At 35.2% G+C, this 27,502-nt stretch overlaps 2 protein-coding genes across 2 annotated transcripts; both read right to left on the bottom strand.

The window, feature by feature from the left end:
- On the bottom strand, window positions 1-7,215 carry LOC120342029 (echinoderm microtubule-associated protein-like 6). The gene has a single exon (XM_039410679.2). It carries the CDS (start codon window positions 7,160-7,162, stop codon window positions 1,280-1,282), a length of 5,883 nt encoding a protein of 1,960 aa, XP_039266613.2. The 5' UTR covers window positions 7,163-7,215; the 3' UTR covers window positions 1-1,279.
- Window positions 7,216-12,105: 4,890 nt separating this feature from the next.
- Window positions 12,106-27,339, bottom strand: LOC120342598 (trafficking protein particle complex subunit 10-like). Its single transcript, XM_039411509.2, has 26 exons — window positions 27,112-27,339; window positions 26,514-26,734; window positions 26,134-26,336; window positions 25,735-25,930; window positions 25,383-25,494; window positions 24,960-25,207; window positions 24,325-24,525; window positions 23,741-23,878; window positions 23,530-23,672; window positions 23,309-23,449; window positions 22,338-22,484; window positions 21,853-22,075; window positions 20,932-21,028; window positions 20,634-20,740; window positions 20,054-20,149; window positions 19,501-19,695; window positions 18,790-18,932; window positions 18,216-18,370; window positions 17,353-17,499; window positions 16,310-16,827; window positions 15,835-15,960; window positions 15,480-15,731; window positions 14,910-15,071; window positions 13,694-13,841; window positions 13,270-13,455; window positions 12,106-12,621 (listed from the first exon to the last, which is right to left on the bottom strand). The coding sequence occupies exons 1-26, from the start codon at window positions 27,134-27,136 to the stop codon at window positions 12,437-12,439; spliced, it is 4,515 nt and encodes a 1,504-aa protein (XP_039267443.2). The 5' UTR covers window positions 27,137-27,339; the 3' UTR covers window positions 12,106-12,436.
- Between the last annotated feature and the right edge of the window lie 163 nt (window positions 27,340-27,502).

The raw sequence follows: 27,502 nt of genomic DNA, 5'->3' as shown, positions 1-27,502 counted from the left end.
TGAAATTTTGTGACATCATTTATTTGTAAATAGCTAAACAACAATTACAGTGGATATAAATCTAATCCTAACACTACTTGACCAAGTGAAGGAAACTGTCAGCCATATGCATTTTGTTCAGTGGTTTTGGAGAGCGAAAAGGGAAATAGGTAAAGTTCATCATATTTGGGAAGAACCGAATCATACATTTAATAACTAGCAGTTGTATTTTCACAATGACATAGGATTGTGTATTTGCAAAGAAAAATTTAATTGTCATATTGTGTAAAATTGGGGAAATGTGCTAAACTAAACCAATGATTAAATATGTTTAGTGCCATTATTGATCATTTGCTAAATTAAGATTTGATCAGGATCAGAACTAGCACCGCAGAAGCAAATAAATGTATAAAATTACAGAATATATAACTAATCTAACATGGTATATAAAATATTAAAAATATGATACATTGGATCAGAGTGAGAAATTTTTGTACGAACAAGTGACTTGAGAATGCAAAGAAATCATGATTTAGAAAAAATCAACTTGAGGACGATGATTATTACATAGTGAACATAACTTTTTATATGGATATTAAACATGTAGTAAATGCATAATGAATTACAAAAATACAAGAGAGACTTGCTGAACGATTACTACTGCACGATTCTGGTAAAAATTATATGAAACACAGAAATACTAAAATAAAAGCACCTATTACATATTCAATTGCATGCATATCTGAAGCATTATTGAAAATAATTTAAATTGTCTTTGTTGAAACAAATTAACAGATGAACGAATTTAATATCATTATTAAAGGGAAATTTTTTTTGTCTGAGATGCAGAAATGTATTAAATAATCTAATACATTGAAAAATAAATTTATACAGTATTCACTATTTACCACCCTGAATGGCGTAATCCAATATATATATTTTATTACTAAAACATGTTTGAAACCATTCCTGGGAAAATATCAGCAATACAATTGCATGATTTCTGAATTAGGGATTATTCTCGTAAATTTTATATAATTCATAATAGTATGTGTAAAAGTGCGTTTGAATGGTTCAATCTATACCAGTTTCCAAAATACTTTTCACTCTGAACAAGGCTTTGTATAAACGGCCACTGCTAGGTGAGAAGCTGATATTGCGTGCAAATTCCAAAAAAAGTATATTAGGTACAAGTATAAAAATGTTCATAACAACTAAATATTGAAAATCTCTGAGGACTTGGGTGACAAGACTAGAAGTGTGGAATGGCTATGCCTGAAGAGCACAATTTTTCTATATTCTACACTCCACATTTCCAAACAAATACACAGCAGTCATCGCCACCTGTTGTCACTAAGTGTTTGTCATCACAGAGGAAGCGAGCGCCAGTCACATGGGCAGAATGTCCAGTATACTTCTTGGGAGTAGCGAACTTTTCCTGACATGGAAATGCAAAGAGTTTAACAAATCCACTGTCATCTCCAGTGACTAAAGCATTACCTGCATGTGAAACATGAGCACAATTGATATCCGCACTTTGAGAGTCCCTTGGCCATATACCAACAACTTCTTTGCCAACAATACTTGTCCAGGAATCCCATGTAAGATCATTTATGATGCTAGGATCAGTTATTTCCGCTCCTGTAGGAACTTTAAATACATGTCTTTCATACTTTGCTGTTGTGATTTGAATAGCACTATTATCACTAGAGAAGTCCAGCTGTAATGCAGTTGTATTTCGTATATAACCAGACCTTTGCAGACTTGAATCTTTAACCTCATAGAAGTCAACGCATTGATCATCAGATGCCACAGCCAGAATTTTGTCATCAGGGCTAAATTTCATATCATTAATAGATCCTCCTCTATCACGTCTTGAATCACAAAGTTTAGCAAGTGCAACATCATATATCTGAACTTGTCCATTATCCATTCCAACACCCATAAGACGGCCACCGCTACTATAACAGCAGCAAGTGCCTCCTGCAGGAAGTGGAAGTCGATGAAGAAGTAATTTTTCATTCAGATCCCAAACTCTTGCTGTCTTGTCTTTTGAAACAGTGCAGCACATATGAGATGTAGGATGTGAAGCAACACCAGATAGCAATCCCTCAGCATGGCCCCGCACCAAGCCAGAACATGACCCACTTTTTTCAGCAACTTCGAATATTTGACTATCTTTTGTACCAACAACCAATTTTCCTTTTGCGCGACAAACCGATTTGATGCAAGATGCGGGAATAACAAAAGCACGACAACGTCTCATCTCTTGGTCCCACAATTTGACAGAACTGCTTTCTTTCTGGTTTTTATCCTTGCCACCTGTGATTATTAAGCCATCTTGCAGAGTAGTGAACATGGTGAATACAGGGCCTTCGTGGGCTTGAGAAACAGTCCTATGCAAGACATGAGATTTCCATACATAAATATCTCCACTCATTGCACCAGTAAAGGTGAGATTATCAGCACCAAAAGCAATGCATAGCATCGTCTGCATTCTGATGCCTTTGGTGGCACCAAGAACTGCTCTCTGGCCAATGGCAGTTCCACCACAAACCTGCCAGAACCGTACATGTTTAACACCTACAGAAACAAAGTTCGCATCTGAATCAGGTCTGAATTGTGCTCGGAATATACGATGTGGTGAGCATGACACCTTACACATTATTACACCTTCTTGCCATCTCCAAATCGCTGCAAAATGTTCTGGCTCAAGTCCAACAGAAAGCAGAAGTTTACCAGAAGCACTGAAATCCAGAGAGCAAACTCCACGTTGATGAGGTCCTTGCAAGACACCAAAATTTTGTTTTGTCCCAACATCCCAAACATGTATAGGAGCGGATGCTCCTAACTGACCAGTAGCTATGACTCCAGAAAATTTGGGGTGTTGATTCGTTGTGAGACTAATAATGTCATCTGTGTGTTCAAGGTAGAACGACTGCTCTCCTGTACTAAGATCTTGGAATATACAAGCACCTGCAGCATGATAAACTATTCCTTCATTAACATAACGAAGATTGTCCCGGCAATCAAATCCCCTGTATCCAAAAACATGCCAAAGAGAAAGAGATTTTACCTTGTCAATAGCAAGTCCAGATCGTGGCCTTACTTTGTAGCTTTGTTTCATTGCTCGGTTGACAACAGGTTGGCTTTTGGTGTCACCTTCCAGTGAACCTTGTATACCCTGCATATCCCTTGTCTTGTAAATCTTATCTTCATAATCCATATTCTTTTCATGAGCAACATCACTATCATAACCACCTTCTTCTTCGGAGTCAGTGTCAGAATCTTCACTGTCTCCATGATAACTGACATCCGGCTGAGAGGCGGAGGCTTGGGACAGAGAGACTCCAACAGCAGTTTCTTGTCTCGTACTAATTGCTATATTGTTCCTGCGCCATAAAAGCAATGATGTGTCTGCTCCCCCAATTGAAGCAAGGTGGTTATCGTCAAATAACCATCTCACATTTGTCACATGAGCACTGTGACCTGTATACTTTTTAAACTTTGCATGTTTATTCAGTGCTGGAAATGAGAATAGTTTCACAAAACCAAAATCATCAGCAGTTGCCAGTTCGCCAGATTTTGATAAACATGCAGCATTAACATCAGTGACATCACTACAAGGAGGCCAGATGCCAGCACATTTCTTTCCCAGGACTCCTGTCCAACTGCTCCATTCAATGTTTGCCTCTTCACCTATTGTTTGTCTTCTCCCTCTTGGAGCTTCAAAATACAGTAACTCTTTCGCTCCAGTGTTGACTCGCAAAAGTTTTCCAGAAATGTCCCAGTCTATGTGTGTTATATAGCTGGACGCACCTTGACAGACACCAACCCTCTTACTTCCTAATACACTGTAAATATCTACGAAATTATCATGTGATGCAACGGCTAAATACTTCCCAGTACCCGGGGAGAAACGAACATCAGAAATTGCTTCCTTTCTAGTATGAAACTTCACCATATCTTCCAAAGTCCTAGAATTCAGAACATAGAAACTTCCATCATTGCAACCAACAGCAACAGCACTGCCATCAGGTGAGTAACAACAGCATCGTCCACCAACTGGCAATTTTCTAATCATTAGGCATGCGTGGACATAAGTTTGCATTTCGTTAGGTCCCACATTCCAGGTACGAACACTTCGATCATCTGAAACTGTGACAAGTTCACCACGAGAAGGGTGTGAGGCCAATCCCCACAGCTCTCCTTCACCATGACCTTGAGTCAGCAGCAAAATAGGACCGGTTTTGTCAACTTCCAAAATTTCACCATTCTTTGTACCCACGAGAATTTTGCCATGTCCAAGTGTAAGAGCACGTATACAAGGATTGTCTTCCAACATTTTACCATAAATAGTAGTAGATAAAGCTTGATTTGATAGGGAGTATGATTTCAGACATCTATCAAATGTTTCATCCCACAGTGACACAACTCCATCCTTACCACCAGTAACGAAACCCTTATCCAGTGCATGCATTGCAAAACATGGACCATCGTGGGCTTTTTGTGTTCTAGTAAGATTATTTCCATTCCAAACATAGACCTGCCCATTTGCTGCACCTGTGTATGTCACCCCAACTTGCTTGCCTTGTGAAACACAAAGCATTGATTCCAGTTTGCCATTTGTGCCAAATATACCACGTTTATTGGTCAAACCTCCACCTACATGACGCCAAAACTTAATGTGCTTGATACCAACAGTTATCAAGTTTTCGCAATTTGCTGCATCAAATTTCACACAAAACACTTTGTCTTGATGTCCTTTCGCACTTGCAAGTTTTTCTCCTCTCCTCCAGTCCCAAATGGCTAACATATGATCATTGTCAATTCCTACTGATACCAGGCGCTTTCCATCACCCGAAAAATTGACACAGCCAATACCATGGGTGTGAAATCCTTTCAAAATAGAAATAGGTTTCGTTGTTTCAGCATCCCAAATGTGTATTGAAGGATTTTTTCCCACCTGGCCAGTTGCCACATAATCTTTAGCTGGGTGTACAGTGAGACATATAATGTCATCATCATGACCACTGTAGAATCTCTGTTTACGATCTTCCCTTGACATTACAATGCCTAAAGCAGCAACATGGTATAATATTTCACCTTGTTGTGTGTAAAAAACATTGTCACGACAATCATAGCCTCTGTATCCAAAAACAAATTGAAGTGATAAACTAGTATCACTTGGTGCACCGTCTCGCTTTCTGGAACCTTTGGGTAATCTTTGCAATTTTTTTATTTCATTTTTATCTACTGTGTTATCATATTTACCTTCCCTTTCTTTTTCTACTTCAGAATCAATTTCTCCAACATCAGACAACGAGGAATCACTGTCTTCACTATTTGAATCCAGATAAGCATCGGGTACATCCATTATTTGTGCATTCGAAGAATCTACCACATCTCCTGCCTTTATAACTTTCCATTGAAACAAAGCATGATCGGCACCACCAGCTGAAAGTAGCCATTCCGAATCATGAGTGAACCGAACATTCGTGACATGTGATGAATGACCAACATACTTGCGAAATTTTCCACCTTTTTTCAGGCATGGATATCTTAACAACTTCACCAAACCAGCATCATCACCAGTTGCAATCACCCCCAACTTTGCATCTGCACATGCAGCATTCACATCGTTAATTTGAGAATACTTTGGCCAGATTCCAGCAACTTCTGGACCCAGCACACAAGTCCAAGTATCCCATTTTACAGCACGTACAACATCACCACTTGTAACATGTGTCCCACTCGGCATTGAGTAGACCAAACGCTCCCCTGCTCCATCATTTGTTTGCAAATACTGTTCATCAGTTGACCAGTCAATATGAGTGATAAAACTTGAGGATTTCCCACAAGTACCTATTCTATGGTATCGTTGTTGAACACTGTACACATCTACGAAATTATCATTGCTTGCAACAGCTAAATATGATCCTTTGGGAGAAAACCTAACCTCATGAATTGCTTCTTTTCTGTCTTTGAATTCAGTTACCACAGACATGTCCCGTGACTTCAATACAGTGACTGAACCATTTATGCAACCTACAGCCAAGTATTCACTGCCGAATGCACAAGATCTGACAGCAGAAGAAAGATTACATCGAGCCAACAGGGCACGGTCAGGAACGCTCCATAACCTAACACTTTTATCATCACTTCCAGTTGCAACAATGAGTTTGTTGGAATGCACAGCTAGTCCCCACATCTCACCCTCTCCATGTCCGCTGGTGATCAGGTCTGGATGTGAAGAATCACGTACAGAAACCTCAAATACTTCTCCATCATGTGTACCTGCAACAATATGCGTTCCTTGCCAGCAGATAGCTCGAATTGAGAGACCTTTGTATCCAAGCGCACAATCTGCAAGACTTATGGTTGCCAGAGGGTTGAAAGCTGCATCCCATAATCTTACATTTCCATCTTTTCCTCCTGTGGCATAACCATCTACAGACGAATGCATTGAGAATATGCCCCCAGTATGTGCATGTGACACAATTCTAGTTAAATTGTGTCCTTGCCAAACATAAATATCACCAGAAAGCATACCAGAATATACATTATCGGCACTACATCTGACACAAAGAGCAGTTTGTACTTCTCCCAATTTCCCCAGTACACCACGCTTATTAGTTAAAGAGTTTCCAGACAGATTCCAAAATTTGATATGTTTCACACCACAGGTCACAAATTGAGCTTGATCAATCCATTGCACATCAAAAATTCTATCAGTATGACCTCTAGCATTTGAAAGCATCCGTCCTTTTTTCCAATCCCAAACCACAACGAGATTATTTGTATCGAGACCAACAGAAACTAAACGCTCTCCATTGGGGCTGAATGCAAGAGCAGCAATGCCATGTGTATGTTGGTCTTTCAAAATAGACATTGTTTTAACTGTAGATGATTCCCATACACAGATATATGGTGCTTTACCAACCTGACCAGTAGCAACCAACTGACCAGAAGGATGGAGCGAAAGAGAAATTATGTCATCATCATGACCAAGAAAGAATTTTTGTTTCCGTCGTGTTGGATCGACAACAATTCCCACTCCTGCAACAAAGTAAACAACTTCATTTGCTTTTGTGTAGAAGAGGTTGCTTCGACATTGGTGCCCACGGTAACCATAAACCCAGTCCAGCCTGAGCTGAGTGTCTGGAGCAGTTTTATCAGCCATTTTGAAATAGCTTTGCAGCTGTTACTTATACATTTAGTAATAACCTGCAGAAAATAAATCAATAATATAAACAAACTAAACTATAATAAATAAAAAGTTTCATTTTTTTGTTATTAAATTATAACCTTTCAACAGTTTGAAGAATGCAACATTCAATTCAGGATCTAGTGACAGAATCCCCACTTTAGCTCTGCAAAATTACACAAAAATGTGGCCATAAATAACGAAACCCGACCGAAGAAAAAAACGGACCATTTTTTCATGTTGTCAACTACCCATTGTCCCCGTAGGAAAGCCATAGCAATAGAAGAAATAAAATGATGAAACTTGTCAGGTGGGGAGAGCGCTGTTTCTTTTAATAACCATCTTTAAAGTTTCGCGTTTCTACATTTAAAGAAGGGGGATGGGGGGGGGGGGGGGGAGGGGTGCGCATTTCCAATAGGTCGATAATATCTTTGTGTACTTAAAATATATGACGGTCAGAAATGCAATTAAAAGCCCAATTTTTCCACGCATAGCTGCGTATGTGGTAGTCTCGACGCTGCAGAAACAATGTTCAAGGCTTGAAATCCGTGGTCGCTCGGTCGCAAACACGTCTTCTGTATGTCATACTTTGGTGGTTTGTATAGCTTTAACCCCTGGTTGTAGAATGTTAATTCGAGTGGTATGATAGCGTGTAGAATAAATGCCAATGCACCTACGGTGAAAAAAATAACGGGCTAGAAAGATTGGTTTTTATTTTATAGCGGTTTGAATGAAATCGTCCGCAGACTGGCCCCATTTATCCTGGGGAGAGTAAACCCAATAAGACAGTAAGATGGCTTAATGATATGTAAACAACTTAAGATTACTAACATAATCAGTCAACATGCAGACAGGCTAGCATAGTAATGCAAACTGAATACTGGAATAAGACTTGAACCTGCGACTGACCCTGGAAAATACTGAAATACATGGATACTGGTACTGTCTACTGAAATATCAAAAAAACAAATCTAGCATTCTGCCAGCTTGATCTGCTGATTGAAAGCAAATCTATGGTACATCTGGTGAACTAATTTCATGCATAGAAGTAGGCTAGGTTATTTTGTAGGCTATATACAGATATATGACAAAAGCACATTAACAAATAGCCTAGTTACCAATACCGGTACCATACCGTATTAACAAATGATACAGTGATATAACGTTATACCGGTACAGGGCTGACGGACAAGTCGACTACACGGACACGAATTTAAGCTATCATAAGTTGTTGTACCCGTGCAGCCGTGCTTAAATCAGTAAATACCGTACCGTACATAAATGTAACAGGATATTTACCATCTGCAATAAAACCACTGCTGAAGTATCGCTCATTACATTTTGTACGATTGTCATTATACACTTTTTTCCTGCTTTAATTTTTGTGTTGATTCTTGCGTGATAGAAATAAATTATCTGAATCTGAATATCTATCCACGCAAAACTGCCAACAACACGAATGAACAGAGAATTTTGAAGCGTATTTTCAGTTGAAATCCTTCAAGCGTTCACCCCGAAGGTTGGATCAATCAATCAATCATTCTTTCAAACGAGATAGATTTATTGAAAACTTACGGAAGATCTTTATTAATATTAGATTAGAAGATAGATATGATTTATAATTATAGATAGATATAAAGCTAGCACGGAAAGCTAAACTGATTCAAGTCTCAGTAATATTAGTATCTACTCAAAGGAATAAAATGAAAAAAGACGTATAGCTCAGCTTAAATCGGTATGTTAGTCGTTGGCCTAAATGAAGCAGCTTGAGCTTTGGGCGAGTAGAAGTGGTGATTCCTCTACGGCCCATGGGCCGGGGCCACGGCCCATCACGCTATGGGCCGCGGCCCATCAAGTTGTGTAAAGGGACCATTCACTTGGCTAACGCAGTCAGTCCCCGAACTCATAATACAACTATAATGTGAAAAATCTGAACAAAATTTTGTCCTAACCCTAACCTGGTACACATACTACAGCAGTATCATATTCTGTTGCTTGGCATTTTGCTTTATTTTTATATAAAGGCTTATCGAAAGAAAAAAATTTGGTGGCATCTCGCGATTTTTTTCGGTTCGAATATTGACAATTTTGTAAAAATTGAAAGTTTTGGTAAGAAAATTGAATTTTTCCTGATGTGGCCGCGGCCCATAGCCTAATGGACCCCGGCCCACGTGGCCAAATGGGCCGTAGAAGAGTCAACACTCCTGTAGAAAGGCAGAGTGCGTCGAAGGTGGTCAGAAAAACATTGATCCTACTTCTTTTGGTCCGAAAATAAATTCTAATTTACTCAGGACTGACTACACAAGCCATAGCCAATTTGACTTTCCACGGCTGTTTTATCCGCTTAATAGAAAAAAACTTGCAGACTGATGGATCATCCATGATGAATTTGAACTGACCCAGTGATCGACAACCTCAATTATATTTCCTTGTCTATAATCCACGACTATAAAAAAAATCTTACTTGAATATTTGATAACCTATTTTCCTACCTCGATCATACTGCCTTATTCATTTTTATTATAATTACAGGTACTTTTATATACGGTGTGGCAATTTTTTTTTTCATTTGTTCGTATATTTTTCTTTTTTACGAGATAATTGATTTTATGTCTCCCGATAAGACGGCTAAATCATATGACGAACCACGGCCTCTTGGCCGGTTACCATGAATCCGGAATTTCCGAAACGATACGACCATTTACGTCCATCTGAGCGAATTACCACCCAATGCAAATACATGGTGGCCCAAAAAACCGAACTCATAATTTTTTTAATAACGTTTGTAAAAAGGAAGAAAATTTATTAAATATTGTTTACGGTTAAACTGCTGTTTGCACATGGGTGAACTCGATGGTTTCGGGAATCTAGGGCGCTTTGCACAAAAGTTATGTCAACAACGCACTTGATGGGGTGTAATAGTCCCTGTGAAATTTTCTTCCGAGGTGTTGTACTCAGGTAATCACTATTTTCGATATTACATTACCATACAGAAGTACAGATACCTACGGTAGGTGGGTGATTGACAAATTTGCGACGCAACGGATACAAGTCTGTCTGCATTGATAGAAAGTCATTTGGAACATAATTATAATCTAGACAGAACATAACTTTTGTGCAAAACTTCCTAGATTCGTGTAACTTTGGGGTAGGCCACAATCATACACAAATAGAAGTGTTAACATGAACAAATGATTTCCTCCATTTTTACGAAAGCGATTGATAAATCTATGGGTTCCGTTTTTTTGGATCACCCTGTACATGAATAAATAAATTGAGACGGGTGCTGTTTTATTAAACTTTCGGTATCTAGAAACTATACATTATGCACAAAAAATGATCTGATGGTAAATAAATTTAAATTAAATTTGTTTAAACACGATCGGGTAATTATTCAAATTCCCGAGGCAAATATTTTTAAGTGAAGAATTCATTGTCGAATATATATACCGTAATTTATTTTAATAATACGCCCATGTTCCCAAATGCAATCGGTGCAAGGATAAGTTAAAATATCATGGGGAGAATCAATTTCAACCACCAATTGTAATAGTTATTACAAAGAAAATAATGGTGTTATAATTATTTTATTCTCATTTTAAACGTACCTATTCGTTCCTATGAATATCATCTTTTGTTCCGCTGCAGCCTGGATTTGTCATAATTTAAAACGTATTCCCTATTGGCAAATATCAGGCATTTTGCTATGTGAGATTTCCTTATGCCCACAAAGCTCATGGACCACCTAAAATATGTTGTGGATACCCGGGTTCCACATACCGGTCGGACACCACTGATTTGTGAGATGTTGGATAGCGTACTGACGTCTGTGATAAGGATATCCTCATTGAATAAGACGGACAGCAAAACAACGAGTAACAATATTTAAAATTCGCGTTTGGCAGTCGTCGGGTGCGGTCGCATTTTTGAACGTGCAGAAAGACTAAATTGACAACAATGAACCAGCACTGAAGGAATATTTTGTGAAGAAGATTATGATATTGAATTGCGGACTATCAGCAGATACTGCTACAGCTAGAAATTCCGCTTGAATACTAAATGAGTATTCAACTATATATGTGTAAATAATTTGTAGTGTAACTTACTATGACCATACCAATGCGAAACGTTTTTAAATATTCATTTAATGGCATATTTTTGTTTTGTTCTCTGTGTGTATACCGGTAATGTTTTAACAATGTTGGCCACGTCAGACTTGCTCACGTGTGATTAGTGTTTTTTTCTGATAATTGCTTTTATGAGTGTCCGCACATCGAATTTGCCGCCATGGTTTCGCGTTTGTTTGTATATTAAATTAAAACACTTATCACTTTTTCCGCAATGCCCAATATAGCATGTAGTTTTTCATGGCTTGGTTTTTCTTAAAGCTTTCATGGCTTCATGAGTAGGACTATCGTCGCAAATTTATTACATTCCACTCCCCACATTATCAACGTAATTGTTGAAAGTACAACAGCCCGAAAGTTTAATACTATCGTGTATTTTGTTTGTAAAGTTTCACATGAGATACTTCTCATGTTTTAAACTTTTTTATAGGTTTTGATTGCTCTCCAGAATTCTCCATTTTTAATTTATGTTTGTTATGGAGTTTTCGAAATAAACTATCTATAAGGCAACGAGCCAGAGTTGATAGCTGTTGACAAACACTTTTCTGTTAAGACTGCTAGATCGATGAAAAGCAGAGACTTATATCAACGAATAACGCAAAGAAGAGCAGAAGCCTCAAACAATATCACTGGGGAACCCTGTAACGTTTCCTGCTTCAACTCACGGCCACTGGCCGACAAGCAACATAGAGCTGCAGAATAGTGTTTTTATAATTAGCACTGCGATGCAAATCCCAAACATGCACTCAATAATTAGTACAACATGAAGGAACACCTTGGTGCAACAAAATAAAATCTCAAAACCTCACACAATATATTGTAACACTATAGGCAGGTTGTAGTTAAATTGCACCAAACGAACGCAGAGAAAGGTGAACCACAAAAGGTCGTTCATGGATTTTTTTTGTAAAAGTCTTTAAATCATGTACATAACCATTTTATTCAAATCCCTAACCAAATAGACTACGCTCCATGTAGTTGCTGCCAGAAGTACTTACAACCGATAGATATATTGGATGAAGACCGAAGGACTAAAAATTCACAATGCTGAGAACAGATGTATATTCCTTCCCCATGCTTTATATGCCACCAATATCCCACAAATATACTCAACATAATAATACTATAGTTTTGTATTACTTGATAAATTAGGATGTGTATTATCAATTCCATTGTCCTCTGCGAGTTCAAACGGTACCAACACCTCAACTTGTTTGAATTCATCCAGGTTCAAAACTTCACCTCGTCTGAAGTCCATTAAACGTGGCGGCTTTAAAACTGGACTCTCTGTAGAACTCAGCTGTTCATCTTGGAATGAAAAGTTAAATTTGATTAAAAAAATCAATGAAAACGTCGCATATCGTTCACAAAAACTATATAAATTGTACACATAATATGTGACGTCATCTGAAAACAGAAATGCTATTTTATCAGTCTTTAGAGCAGGGGTTCTTAACCTGGGGTTCGCAAACCCCCGGGAGTTCACGAGAAGATTTCAGGGGGTACTTGGATGGCAGTCGAGTTTTTGTGTTTTGCTGTTTTTTAATATCCTTTATTACTACCGGAGGAAAATGCGTGCCAATTGAAACTGGATGCCAATTGTTGTGATTGTGACGCAACAATGTGAAATTCACGGCTTTGCAAGAAAACTGAAATTTCCAAAGACAGCGTGCTGCGAGCATTGGAAAAAGTGATAATCCTATTGAAACTTGAGAGGGATTTCAAGAATTCATTAGTTAGGCGGAGGACTAGGGCAATAATAGGAAGATGGAAATTAAATGTAGTTACATCTGGACAATAAATTGTTGTTTCAACAAATTGTTGGTCAATATATCACAACTTTGTTTGGTGTCAGATTACCGGGGGTTCGCCTTAATTGTTTCGTGACTCGGGGGGGTACTTGACAGAAAAAAGGTTGAGAACCCCTGCTTTAGAGTAATAAAAAACATCACTAACCAAATTCGCTAGATCTTCTTTTCAGATATCGCTGTAAAATAACATTTGGTCGATGCAGTAGTCCTTCTATGAGTGGCATTATTTCAAGAGAAGCAGTACATTCCACCCCATCAACTTGTGCAACAGGTAGGGACAGAATACCAGTACTTTTCCCACAAACTGCCCATCTTCCACGGGTATCAACAACTGCACAAGAAAAATAAGTTAAAATCTTTGCAAAAACTATAGTGCAGCTTTTATACACATATGCTAATTACCCACACATTGCACTAAAATACTGTATTAAATTCAATGGAAGGACATTCATAAAAATGAATACAAATAAATATAAACTTTACTACAAACCAAGCACAAAATGATAGGCTTTATTCTGAATTAAGTTTTGAACAAAGGTCAAATTCATGCCATAAACCTATTCACTTACCGTGATACATAAGAAGTTGTTGTCCACTTCTTGTATGTTCATGTTCATTATCTCTGCGAAGACGTTTCACAACCATCTCCAGTTTGGCCATATTTCCACAAAAAAGTTTTGAACCTTCACCAATTTGTGTCGATATTGTGTATATAGTCTTCAAAGAAATTAAACAACACAAATGACTTAGTACTCCGATCTACTTTGCTTTTGGGTGTAAAAACAACAAGAAACATCTCAAAATCCTCAAATTTTGCTTAAATGGGCCATTCCAAGCAAAAGTTGAATTCCATCAATTTTTTCAAAAGTGTAGTGAAAGTAATTTTTTTTTATTTTTCATTCGAAAAGACATTGGAATTTTATTGGACTGCATTTCTTTCACAGAAAAAGTTAAAATTACACCCAGGATTTTGATGGTTTTTGAAAAATTGCCTGAAATGTAGAAATTTTGGTATAATTGACATATTTTGTGATGATTCGTGACATAAAGTGTTTGATAGTGTGATACAGTTATTTTATATGAAATAGACGCACTGAATTTAAGTTATTAAAGTTTAAATGTTTGCAGTGCTGTCGGACATTTCTTCACCCATTTAACGATTTATTACCGGAATTTTAAGAGATGATAGAGGCCGTTGTTCCGAAGTGGAAAAATGTCCTGTAGTGTCACATCCTGTTGTGTCACATACAATATGCACATTATTGGCATGGATTTACAGTGTTACATTAGATAAGTTGAGCAACACATAGAGGGGTCCTTCAGCTACTGCACCAGAAAATATCATGGGCTCCTGCTGTACCATCGCAAAAATTTACAGCACAACACAATGTCACAATGTACTTTTAATGCATGGTGGATTTGCCATCCTGTAGTGTCACGCTATATTTTACTGTATTTCTTATATCCACTAAGTAAGTCTTGGGTGTAACTTTTGTGCAATTTTTAACATATTCAATAAAGCAACTGATTGGACAATGAAACAAAACATGTAGCTGAAAATGTAAAAATATATTGCATCTAACAACATGCAAAATTTCTGGAATTGTCCTGTAGTGTCACTTGGAATAGCCCAAATAATGATTTCATCACTAATTCACTATACATGCAATTAAGATTTAACACAGACAAAATTGTGCAAGGTTGCCTGTTATTCTGTAGTGACTAGTGACTAAATGTAAAAGCATGATTACTTTCATGTCTTTTTAATTCAAAATTTCAACTTACCCGTGTATGCCCAATTTCAAATTTATATGAAACCGGAGTCCTTGAAGAAGATTGATTAGTATCTACAATATCCATATCAAACTGTGCATTACATTCAGGAGGAATTGATGATAAAAATTCAACTTTCCACCCGAAATTAATCTCTTCTGCAGGCTGTATTATCTTAATAAAATTGCACATACTTCATTACTATTTAGTTTGCAAAGACAGAGAAAAGAGTGCTTTTCTGAAGCAGAATATTGAGCAAGTATGCAGACAATACTTATTGCAAGGGATTTAGTACCCAACCTTATTGCCGCTGTATTGTGAAATATATTTCCGGAAACGAATGAAGTTCACGAGATATTTATTTGACTTTTAAGAACCTATTCAGTAACAATTGCATTAAATAACAACCAAACATTTGTATTTGTGTGGCAAATAAATCATCAGCAGTTGAAACTGAAGTATCTACCATATTGTCATTTCAACTGTATACTTTTTTCTTTGTGGGAGTGGTGACACCAATTGCTTGATGAACGGCAATCATGATACATGTAATAATTTCAGATCTTTTAATAAATTGCTCACCTTTTTATCTTCTTCATTTAATCGTGTTATAGAAACTTTTTCACCATTATTAAACTTTAAACTGTGGTTTTTAATCAAAAAAGAACAAGGTGACAAGACCCGAACATTCACAGAAATCATCACAACAAAATCTGACGAGCTGTTACATTTTTCTAGAGTCCAATGCAGTTTATGAGAAAAATCAAACAATCTATTGAAAGTCACACAAGTGGGTATACGTGGCAAATCATTCCATGGTAGATCGAAAGAAACCTGAAATTAAAAATTTCCATTAATTGTATTGTATTCTTATTGGTGTAATGAGTATTATATCATTCTTGAGATTGCAACAAAGTAAAATGATATTTCAACACACATTACATAAAACTTCATTATCATCACATTCAATTTCCTCAAGTACCGCAAACATATTGTCATGCTGATGTGGAAGATGAGCGGGAGATTTGGACGTTCTACGCTTGCTGAATGATTTCGCCGACCTCTGAACAAAAAAAAAATTGAGTACATATAAAATCTCATATTGGAAAGAATACAATATGGCAACTATGGTTGAGGATTAATAAAAAAAGACGGAAATCCAACTCACATATGATAGGTTTGTTTAAAAATAAAAATATAAGGTTCGAAAAATTATTAGTGTACTACCAAGCAAGAACAAGTATGTTTATATTCAAATCACAATAAATATGAAAAAAATACTGCTGCTATCATCATCTTCAATGTTTCGTTGGATAACAATCCCTTTCATTCTGGGAATACTGATTATTGACATACAAATGATAAACTGACAGCGAAACAGCAATAAAATATCTTTCCAAATTATTTACTACCTTTGAGGGAGACAGGCTGTTAAGGCTGATAGTTTCCAGATGTAGATTATTGTTTTCACTGATATCCTTATTGTTGTCTGAATATGATTTTTCAGTGTTCGATGAAATACTTGGTGTTTTATCCTTATCAGAATTAAACCATTTGGCAAGAGTTGTATTTTGTACAATTTCTGCTGGATCGTCTAATGTCACTTCTAAAAAGTCATCTTTAACAACAATAATTGGCTGTGAGGGAACGGCATTGTTGCTTTCCTCTGATTTGGCATTTTTACTTTCAACACGATCTGCGACTTCACGCACAAAAGATAAAAACTTTTTAACAGGTGATTCGCCACCACGATTGTCTCTCCTGATTGATGGTGAATGAGGTATTGTGCTAACACGAACCGATAAGTCATCCTTATTTCCCTGTTTGGCAGCATGACCATTAATACTGTCAGTGTCATCACAATCTTTCAATAATTTTTCATGAATTATTGTCGGAGGGGCACTTTGTGTACGCCGGTGATGCTTGAAACCTGATAAATAAATAAAATTATTCTGTTTTTGCTTATAAATAGATTGTGAATAATACACCTATAGCTATCCAAAGTATTGCCTTGACTGAACATTAAATATTAATAATACAGCTGAATATAGTACATTGCACATAATTTGACAACTACTTCAAAACATTATTGGATAAATAGAAATAACAATTTCAAATGTAGTGGGATCTTTTTATACCAAAATTAGTTTCAGTGCAAAGCCGTGTTATATAATTACATATTGTAGTTAAAGTTTTATTAATTTGTAAAAATTACATTTAGGAAAAGACCTCAGTTGATGTCACAAATATATGGTAGTGATGTAGAAAAGCCAAAAAATTATATCATGGTTAATATCAATTTATCATTACACATCTCCATCGATTTATGTAATCCAATAAACTTACATTTTTGTTAATTTACAGATTTAAAATTTGGCCATGTATATATATATAGGCTATGTATAAAATTTGGATAAAATAAGACAATCATTTAGACAAAGAAGAAGTTACTGACCCAAATCATGGACTGTGATAGATTGCCCACAAATACATATAATATTTATTGATATTTTAGAATGTACTGGAACATTTGACAAAAGAGTTATCGAGCATGTTGTTCCTTCACTTTTTATATTTGGCAAAGGCTGATCAGTTTTGGTACCTGTAACACAAAATACATAAAATCAGAAATAAGACTTGATATTAAGATTAATATTTAAAAAATATATTTTAGTGATGAAGAAATTCCCATACAGCAGGAGTGTTTCTCCCATACAGCAGGAGTGTTTCAATGTTTTATTCAGAAAACACTTTCAATTTCGATAGTAAGTTGTTACACCCAGTTATAACAAAAGCAAAATGATTTAAATAAATATTTAATCTAGACGCTTACATACATGTACTGGTATAAAACTTCTGGTTATATTACACATATGGGATGGCCAAAACCAAATAACTTGCTATTCCAAACACATTCTGATATATTCGGAATTGGGTCATGCCCAACAAAATGTTTGCAGAAATCTTCGGAAATTCAGCAAAATTACTGTAACTTCTGCAAATGCAGAATAAAAATACGTTTTGTATTTTTAAAAATTTCTATTTTTTGATGACGGTAAAAATACACTTTTGATTGGTTTTCAATCATTTCCCAGTGGTGTATTGAAGTAAGCAATTTTGGTGTTTAAAATGACATATCTATATTCTAAATTATTCCTGTACGAGAATTTACTACCACTATATCAAATATACCCAGTTTTGAATGTATTCAAACATTTGAAATGTTACGAAAATGGATATATTGCAATATCTACAAATGCACATGAGATAATTGTATTCTCATTTAAATATAGTAACGCAGTATAGAACTTTACATACCATCTTCAAGTTGAACAGTAAGTGAATCAACTCTACATATTTTTAGTTGTTTTGGTAAATTTAGAACAAGTCTTTGATCACTATCTGATACGTCGATGTGATAATCTCCCAGTGATAACACAACAGTGATAACCTGTTCAATATTGCAGAGCAATCTAAAAAATAAAATACATACATGAGAAATGTACTGGTTGCAGCAATTGGTGCTAACTATGCTGGCATTGCATGGGAGCGCAATACAGAGGTTAAGGAAAATACAGACAATTTTGAATTTATTAAACTGATTTGGCTCGTGAACAAAATGCATGTGGGAGAATTTAGTTTTTTTTATCTTAGCCTGCTGTGATTTATTGATTACTCTACCCAAGGGTGGTGTAGTCACTAAAGCTGGAACATGGGTCAAAGTGATTTAAAAATGGGAAGTGGATATGTTTATCAAAAACCTAGGCTCCTTCATAAAGTATAAATACTATGGCATAGGTTTAGTCTAACCCTTGATAAAAGACTATATAATTCTATTTCTACGGGTATAATTCAACATAATTATTGAATCAATAAGCCTAAGGACACTCACCTAGGCTCATGTTCCAATACTAGAGTTGGTTTTTCCCTTGTAACACTGTATGAAATAACGGGTAATATTCTCGGTAATATAAAATGTAGACTGTTGACTGAAAATATTATTTGCCTCAAAGTGTATTGCCCTGTTTTTGAAGTCTGTAAAAATTTGAAAACAGTTAAATGCAGACTCAATTGCAAAATAAAATCAGAAGTTTGCGACCAAATGCACAGAGAACAAAAATAAGGTAGTTATAGCTCACATTATAATATAAAAAAGTAAACTGTGTTGGTGTTATCAACTAAAACGGTTGTTTACAAAGTTTTTAATCAGAGTCCCCTTTTTAGAATGTGTCAAGTCTCACACGCCACCTCAAAAATAACTAGCTAACAATAAGCTACAAATAACAGATAGTGAGGTGAAAGTATGTTTTATTCGAAAAAAAAAATGCTGAAAATACGTGGATGGAACGTGAATAATGAAATAAATCAAAAGTTCTAAAAACGAGGAAAAATTTATTGTTCAGAGTCTAAAAAATAAAGAAATGTGAATATCCAAAATAAGGCGGGCATGATCATATCTAACAAATATTTTTATTTTAAATAGCTTCACGCCCCCTCAAAAACTTGTCTACGCCCCCTTACGTGGGACGCGCCCCTCCGTTTGAGAACCACTCAACTACAATACGACAGTGTAAGTAGCTATTTCGTAATGATTTGCACTTACATCAATGTCTATTACAATGCTATTATTTCCAGGTCGGATGAGAACATCTTTCACTTCTAAATTATGGTTGTATGTTTCCATGACAATATTTGTCATACTTGAATGAATACTGGTTAAAGATTGACAGCTGTCTTGCCGTCGTAGTAAATTCCTAGCAGCTCGGCAGGTAATGCCTGCCCATGATATTTCGTCATCCTGAAAGTCAAAGTTTGAATGTAGTTTTTGTCTGAAAGACAGGTTGTATAGATTACATGTATTCAAATATCTGCCGCTGTGAAAGATTAAATTAATTCAATAAAATTCCATGTTAAATAAACTAATTGCTAAACTGATGACGTTGAACAGTGTAGACATTGGACAAACTTAAATTCTTCTACTCACATTGAAGATATTCTCTCAAAAAAAATTTTCTGAAAAACGTGGAATTTACAATTTACCACCTTTTTCTCTGACTAAGTTGTTGTGCACTTGGAATTTAACAAGGGATAATACAGTTCAAAGCATTATAATTAGGTATGTTAAGTTTTAGTATGAGGTTTATACAATGACTTACCTTTTCTTCAAGCTCATATGCAATATGGATAACGGGAGGTAGTTTGTTGGCAACATATTTTGATTGTAATGTGAATGGATTTTCCAAAGTCACAAGCTATTTGAAACACACATAATTATCGAAGAAATAGAACACAATAATTAAAAAAATTAATGCAAAATGATTAACCAAAATAAGTCAATTTAACACTGCAAAATTCAAAGTAGATATCTTCGACATTTTAAATGTCTTCACTGCTGATCAGAGTGACTTTTAGAAATTTTTACCCTGCAAATATGAATAATTTCTCTATGTCACTGAGCCTCAATTACACACAATTATTCAACATGAATAATGTTAATTAGATATAAATCAGATCGAATAAAACATGATTAACAGGAGTCATTGTGAAAACAAACAAGTGCATTTAAATCATAACAATAAATATATATTATTTTTCTGAAAAGAATTTTCACCATAGTGGTGCAGTAATTCAGGCAGCGCTATATACTAGCAATTTTATTAGGTTAAATTATTCAAACGTCTGAGTAAGCTGTTGAATAAATTAATTCAACTCTAAAACAATCAAAACTTACGATACCTGCACTGATCCGTCTGGGCCCAAGTTTGTTGTTTGTGTGACTGTACTTATTATGTCATAACTAGTAGTTGATATCAATCGTTTTCGGTGTATGTGATTCTTTGGAGCTGCAGTAAATGTTTACTATTATACACTTATACACAGAAGATAACTTTATTTGATTGGTAAAAGTAGAATGAATTAAATTTTTGAATCAAACAATTTACAGTCAAATATACGCACTACAGATTTAGAATGTTGATGCTTCGATGAATGAACAATATTGATTTTCATGTGACTGACAACTGACTAGACTTACTTTGTGCTTTAATGTGGTTACTGATGGAATCAGAAGATTTATCTCTTGTGATAATTGCTGATTCTGCTTCACCTTCAGTCTCTTCATCTGACGAAAACTGGAAAATTTAGCAGATGATAGAAAAAATGAAACAATGGGTCAATTGACAACACTTACAAAAGGCCAAATCCTAAATTTTATTCTACACCAGTGTTTCCCATCTATCATTAGAGTTGAATAGGGAGGACAACTTCGTATAATGCCACCAACTTGTTAAGATACAGCTTTATTTTATTCCGAAACAGCCATGAGTTGACTCATCTGACCATTTCAAAGAAGTAAACTAGGAGCTGGGAAGGTTAAAAAAATTCTTTGACTCGTTCCCACCCATGTGGGTATTTCCATTTGATCCAATTCTGCAGTCAGAATGATTTATGCAAAATGGTGAAGTTCAGTATCCCTTCGCAATGCTTGTCCTCAAGAATTCCCATCTTGAGAATGACTGATGTACACCATTACAGAGCAAAAAATCTCCACCATTCCGTAAGCAAAACCCCACATACAGAAATAAGTATTTCAGGATTCAGTGGCCAGGGAGTATAGCAAAAAATGCAATACATGCTTTCACACCAGCAAACGTTCCAAACATTCACTGAAAATTCTAACAACCAGGGCTCTGCAGGTCATACTCCTATGCCAAACAGCCAATAATGCAAAATAACGATGATAATGGGATTATGTTTGAAACAAACTTCTATCAATATCAATAAAGTACCGGTATATATTCTAATTATATTTAAGTTTCTTTAGTTTAATTACTTCTCATTGTTCCCCTTCATTTCAAAATTTCCAGTTGCTAGAATAATTACGTACATACATTAATTTAACCACTTAAAGAGCCTTTCAATTTCATGAAATGTATAAAAGTGAAAAACCACATACAGTGCCATAGGAAAAAGCATCAAATTCATCTTGCTCTTCTAATGTAATACAACCAGCAGATTTGTCTAAATTCTCATCTGCAATGTGGTTTTCATGTCTTCTTAAACCCAACTGCACCGATTTAAATTGCATATTTTTTGGTGCTTTTGAATGTACATGCAATACAATTTGTTGTTTTGAGTTGTATCGAAAGGTTGTTTGGGCAGGAACAAACTGAACGGATCTAAAACAGAAGTGGTACAAATATTAGCTGGTAAAGAAAAGTTTTGCCAATATAATATATATTACTTTTACTATCATATCTTATAAATATCATATAAACATAAAAAATTATCAGGCACGGGTAATCAACAAGGTTTCGTCTAATGAATTTTTAAAAGTTACATAAAAACTATGAATATAGATCTCCCAAGATTTCCAGCAGTGGTGAAAATAACAAAAAAGTAGACAAAAGTACAAAATATCATAAATACTAATAAACTTACGTTACATTGGCAAACACTGTCAACATTATTGGTAAACTGTTATCTCCGAAATCAGTTGAATTAGAATGAAGTTCATTGCAATAATAAAGTTGTTTTTCTTCTGATAAATATTGATCACACATTAAAACACAGCAGAGTCGAACATACCTGCGAGATACGAAGAGATTACAGCAAATATTGAAAAAGGATGTTACGAGGCAATATTAAAAACCAAGTTAAAAAAAAAATGTTTATTGAAAACCTAACTTTCTACTTGTCTAGCCCCATCAAAGTAGATGGTATCAAGAATTCAAAATCAAATTTATAATCCTTGACTCCATGATAATGATAAAAAAAACTAAAGCTTTTCTTTTGCTTTTGAAAGCATTTTTAATAACTTTCATTGAAAAAATACAAAGGATGTTTCTGGGCCGAAATTCAATGAGTAAATGACTAGGAGTGGAAATTTCAAGGAAAACACTTTAATCGTCAACCGGTAACGGATGGAGATAGTTTCAAGATCGCCCTTTTGAAAGAGATATGCATCGTACTCTGTACAGTAGAAGTGCTATAGTAAAACCTGATTTCGTTATTACATGTCATTTATGTGACAAACCTTTCAATGTTCCATGTGTAACCTCTACTTTGGAGATATCGAAAGAAGAACAGTATTAACTAAGATCAAGAGCTACTAGCTACAACTGTACAATCAGAGAGTGTATTCAATATGACCGGAAATATTATTAATTCAGAGCGTTAGACTCTACTTTCCTAAAATGTAGGCTAATATATTCCTGTGACAGAATGTGCACTTTCCCAGCCCCGATAATGACATTCTGTTAAGCATATGATGATACTAAAAACATGAAAAAATTTTATAAGACTACATGCAATCGGATTGAAAACTATTTGAAAACTGCTATTTTACTCCAAACTAATGAGAAATGAAAAGCAGTATTGGGTATATATATATATATAGAAATGATGTGTACCTACGAACATTGCACAGACGTTTATAACAATTCGCCAACTTTTCGCTTGCATCTGTTATCAAGAGTGGCCATGATTCATTTTGATACATACGAACACAATCCAGAAGAAATGATTCTGCCTTTTCTGGTTGATCAGATTTCCTGATGAATAAAAATGTAATATTTTATTTATTGACACCATTTTTGTTTTTTCACAAATTCACTATGATATTCTTGCTCACATATAAAATTCTGCTAGATCTTTTCCAATGTTTCTTGCAGATCTATATCTGTCCATATGTTTAAATGTTCCCATAGCCAATTCTGATAATTCAAGATATTGAGTTCGGAAGTTTTCTTTGGAAGATAATGCTTCTCTCAATATCTAAAAACCAAATATCACTGACTTATTTGTGCATAGAGTATGCTAAGCATTTTCTGAGAAATACATACCAGAGATGACGTTTTAACTAGACCATCTCTTTCCTCTTCTTCTCCCATCCCTGATATCAAATTGACAACAGTTTGTAAATCTTCTGAACTTGTTTCATTTCCAGGTGACAAACCACACAATTCTGCCAACTTGAAAAGCTGAAATATATTTGAAAACTTGACAATGACAGCGAAATCACATCATTCCTTATTCTAAAGACGATGTTTAGCTCATCATGCTGAAAAGAACAGCTTGCTATCTAATGTCCTTCGCATATTTGAATCCTGTGCAGAATAATTATGTACGAAGTACAATGGCTAAAATTCAGTGGTTCTCAACCTTTTACTGAATGCGTACCACTTTTGTGTTTTTCACTCTAGCCGCGTACCGCCGACAAAACTCCTTTTTGGGGTTGGGCACAAGAAACGCGATATTCTACATCTAGTATGAGACAACAGACCGAGATTTGCCTCCTGATGAAAACATCACATCTAATTAATTATATTTTATCAGAATATTAAAATATTATCATAATTATTAGTGTTATTTCAGGTAAGAATATAAGTTAGATAACAGTTTTACTGCCATTGGCTTTGATTTTTACCTTTCGCCTTGCTAAATTCCATAAATTTGCAATTTGTAATCTTAATTCATCACTGGTCATTTTCATGATCATGCCTGAATTAACATCACTTCCTTGAACGGTCGATTCTTGAAATTGTTTACAAATTCTACTCAAACTCTGCGTTAACTCCATACAACTCATGAATGCCCAGCATTCCTTTGCACCATTTGGTAATTCAACCTTAATAAAATAGATGAACTGTTAGGGAAATTAAGTAACAAAAGTGTTTATTTCGTTTTTAAAATCATCCATATTTAGATTTATTGTATTCTCAGTATGAACAGCAATTTGTTTGATATTAGAAAGCCCAATTGATTCTTATAAGTTTCCCAATGATAGCATCCCCAAATATTAAACTACCTATTCTTAGTATAACTCCGTTTGATTAAATTTCTATGATAAAAGCTCAACCTAGCTATTTTTTTTGCCAATGCTGATTTTAAAGTCTTTTGTCAAATGTTATTAAACGACTCCTCTGTTGCAAGTATGATCTTGCAAATTATAGATCTTAACGAATCAGTGGTTTCTAGTGATAAACAAAATTACAAATACAGAATTACTGAGTGTACAACAAATTTGATAAATCAGTTATCAAAACAAAATTCATCTATCACCTCCAGAATATCAAGTTCCAACGTTGTAGAATGTAGAAATGTGTGCATTAGTTCTGTGACTCTTTTCAAATCTCCAATGACAACTAGTAGATGATAGTGTCGTGCAAACAAATAATTTCGAATGTCTATTAATGTAGCAGTATCTTCCACCAACATTTGTCTAGTTTCCCCATCAATGCGCCTCCATAGTGATAATGAACGCCACTGAGTAATAGGACGAGTAAAGCTTGACAACCAATGCGCAACATCTACAAAACAAAGTAACAAATAATTATTCAGTCAACGATCGCAAAATTATGCATGATAGTTTTTCATTCTGAACTTGTTTAAAAAAAAAAACACTCAATATTCCATAATTGACGGTGTATTGAATGGGACAAACTTACCAAATTAATTTATTTGTCAACATACACTTTTACTCACCTCCTGCATGAGCATTGAGAAGATATTGTGTGAACATCGCATCCAATTCATTATACTGTATTAGAGCTTCTTCATAGAGAGACAGCATTTCAAACATAAATGCAAGTTCCTCCTAAATGTGCACAAAAATATATTAGTAAATAAGATTTTCAGATTTGGAAAATTATTTATTTGTATAGTGTTAATTCATTTTCTGCCATCATATAGATAAAAAATAAATTTTATCTTTTAATGTCAGTCTGTCTAGAAGTAGATAAAATATACACAACATTTACTTTGTTCCTAATAAAGAGATTCTTTTCATCATTAACACTTTAATGGCAAGACTGCCCAAGAAACTTTCCCATCTTACCTGCATTATAAAATAGCTACAAAAATTCCATGATTTTTCATTTCTTCTCTCCCTTTCTGATCTCACTCTGTCTTCATATTTAGTAACAGCATCTTCTAGACATAACACTGCAAACGACGCAATTTTAGCTGCTAATGATGACCAAGAATCAGTTGCTTTTGAAGAATCTTTCATTGGATCTTGCAAAACATATAGTCTGAAAACAAAGTAATATTAGGCTGCACTTCATATTCACCTGAACACAAAACTCAGTATTTCAAATACATTTTCAGATTTTACAAACTAATTAAGCAAAGACTTTGAGCAACAACAAACGGTTGTTTGATCCTTGATTTCAAATCAGATGAAATTGATAAACTTTCGAAGTACAAATAGTGCCTTTTCTTTAGGTGGTTTTACCTGTCTGGATTTTTTGAACAAAAATCAGTTTTTATCTTGTCTGCCAGAGTTGTTCGCGGTAGTGCCAACTTCGGTTTATTAGATTTTGATGATGCATCACCCGCTACAATGACGATCAACCAGTCAAATATATCATTTCCAAATAATTCACTCAACCATGAAGCAATTTCACTCTTGACAGACGATCGATAAAAATCAACATCCTTGAAACAATTAAATTAACATAGATATCAGAAGAATAGTTTTAAAATAGATTTTCCCAAACAACATTCTCAATTTTTTTTGTGCCATGATTGCTAGAATTGAGCATACAATAACATTGAATGAGGAATCTAGAAAATATTGTAAATAATTAGAAACAATGCTAAAAACAAACTTACATTACAATCTGTCCAAAACACATGAAAATAGGGCCTTGTGACGAGATCATTTCTTTTTAATAGTGCTGTTGTTAAAGGTAAAAACTTGACATCAAGAGATAGTTGATGAGGATTTCGACCATAGGATCTTTTCCATTTTACAGGATGGTTTTGCAATATTTTGCACAGATGAGTAGAAAGTGTCAGGAAAAGACTTTCATCTCCACTTTCAGAAAATGAATCTGAAATAAAATATTATATGTATCATCTCCTAAATTCCTCAACAGAAATGCACTGTGGATATGAACCCCAATTTTTTGGTATGTTCAGCTTCAAATACAGGAATATATGTTGAAAACAAGATAACTAAGTTCGTTTGAATTACAGTCATGCATACAGTCATTTTAGGTCAGAAGGCCACAGTTCTCCAATTCCTAGATGCCCCAACATTTGGTTCAATAAAACAAACAATACATTGGCCCAATAATAACATTTCATTACAGCATTAGGCTAAAACATGATTTAATGTTGAATAACAAACCGTTTTCATGTACAGATGTACGGTAGGCAAATCCTAGATTAGAAACACCAAAATACAGAAATACGGTACTATACTCACATGTTATAGTGGGTTTATAATCCATACCCTTAAAAATTGTGTTGAATCAATGCAAGCAGAACACTGCTAAAATAAATATCACCGATGCTAGTTCAGTAATTTCTCATCCCTTCACATCATTCAGTCATTCCAGCATTAGGCTATATCTGCCAAATGTTCTCTACCATTTCCTTGCTTCAATTGCATCTGTCTGTCCGTGTATAGATAGCCTATATCTACCACTGTGAAGCTAGCAGCAATTTTAGCCAGAATATTTTGACACATTGCATATAGTTTCCACACGCATATACGGTTCTCTTATAGATACAAAAATAAATTACAAAGCCTTATAAGAAATATAATTTTACCGTAGTAGTATATATTTACGATTTTACCACAAGCTTTACACATC

The sequence above is a fragment of the Styela clava genome, chromosome 3, assembly GCF_964204865.1.
Source record: "Styela clava chromosome 3, kaStyClav1.hap1.2, whole genome shotgun sequence".
Taxonomy (NCBI): Eukaryota; Metazoa; Chordata; class Ascidiacea; order Stolidobranchia; family Styelidae; genus Styela; species Styela clava.
Note: the sequence above shows the minus strand (reverse complement) of the source record. Positions and strands in the feature narration are given on the sequence as shown.

Excerpts from the sequence above, each read along its gene's own strand:
- LOC120342029 (XM_039410679.2), bottom strand. The coding sequence starts at position 7,162 with ATGGCTGATAAAACTGCTCCAGACACTCAGCTCAGGCTGGACTGGGTT.
- LOC120342598 (XM_039411509.2), bottom strand. The coding sequence starts at position 27,136 with ATGGATTATAAACCCACTATAACAT. Across the intron at positions 20,741-20,931 it reads TAACCACATTAAAGCACAAA|CTCCAAAGAATCACATACAC; the intron begins GTAAGTCTAGTC and ends CATTTACTGCAG. Across the intron at positions 12,622-13,269 it reads AAGAAGATCTAGCGAATTTG|ATGAACAGCTGAGTTCTACA; the intron begins GTTAGTGATGTT and ends TTTCATTCCAAG.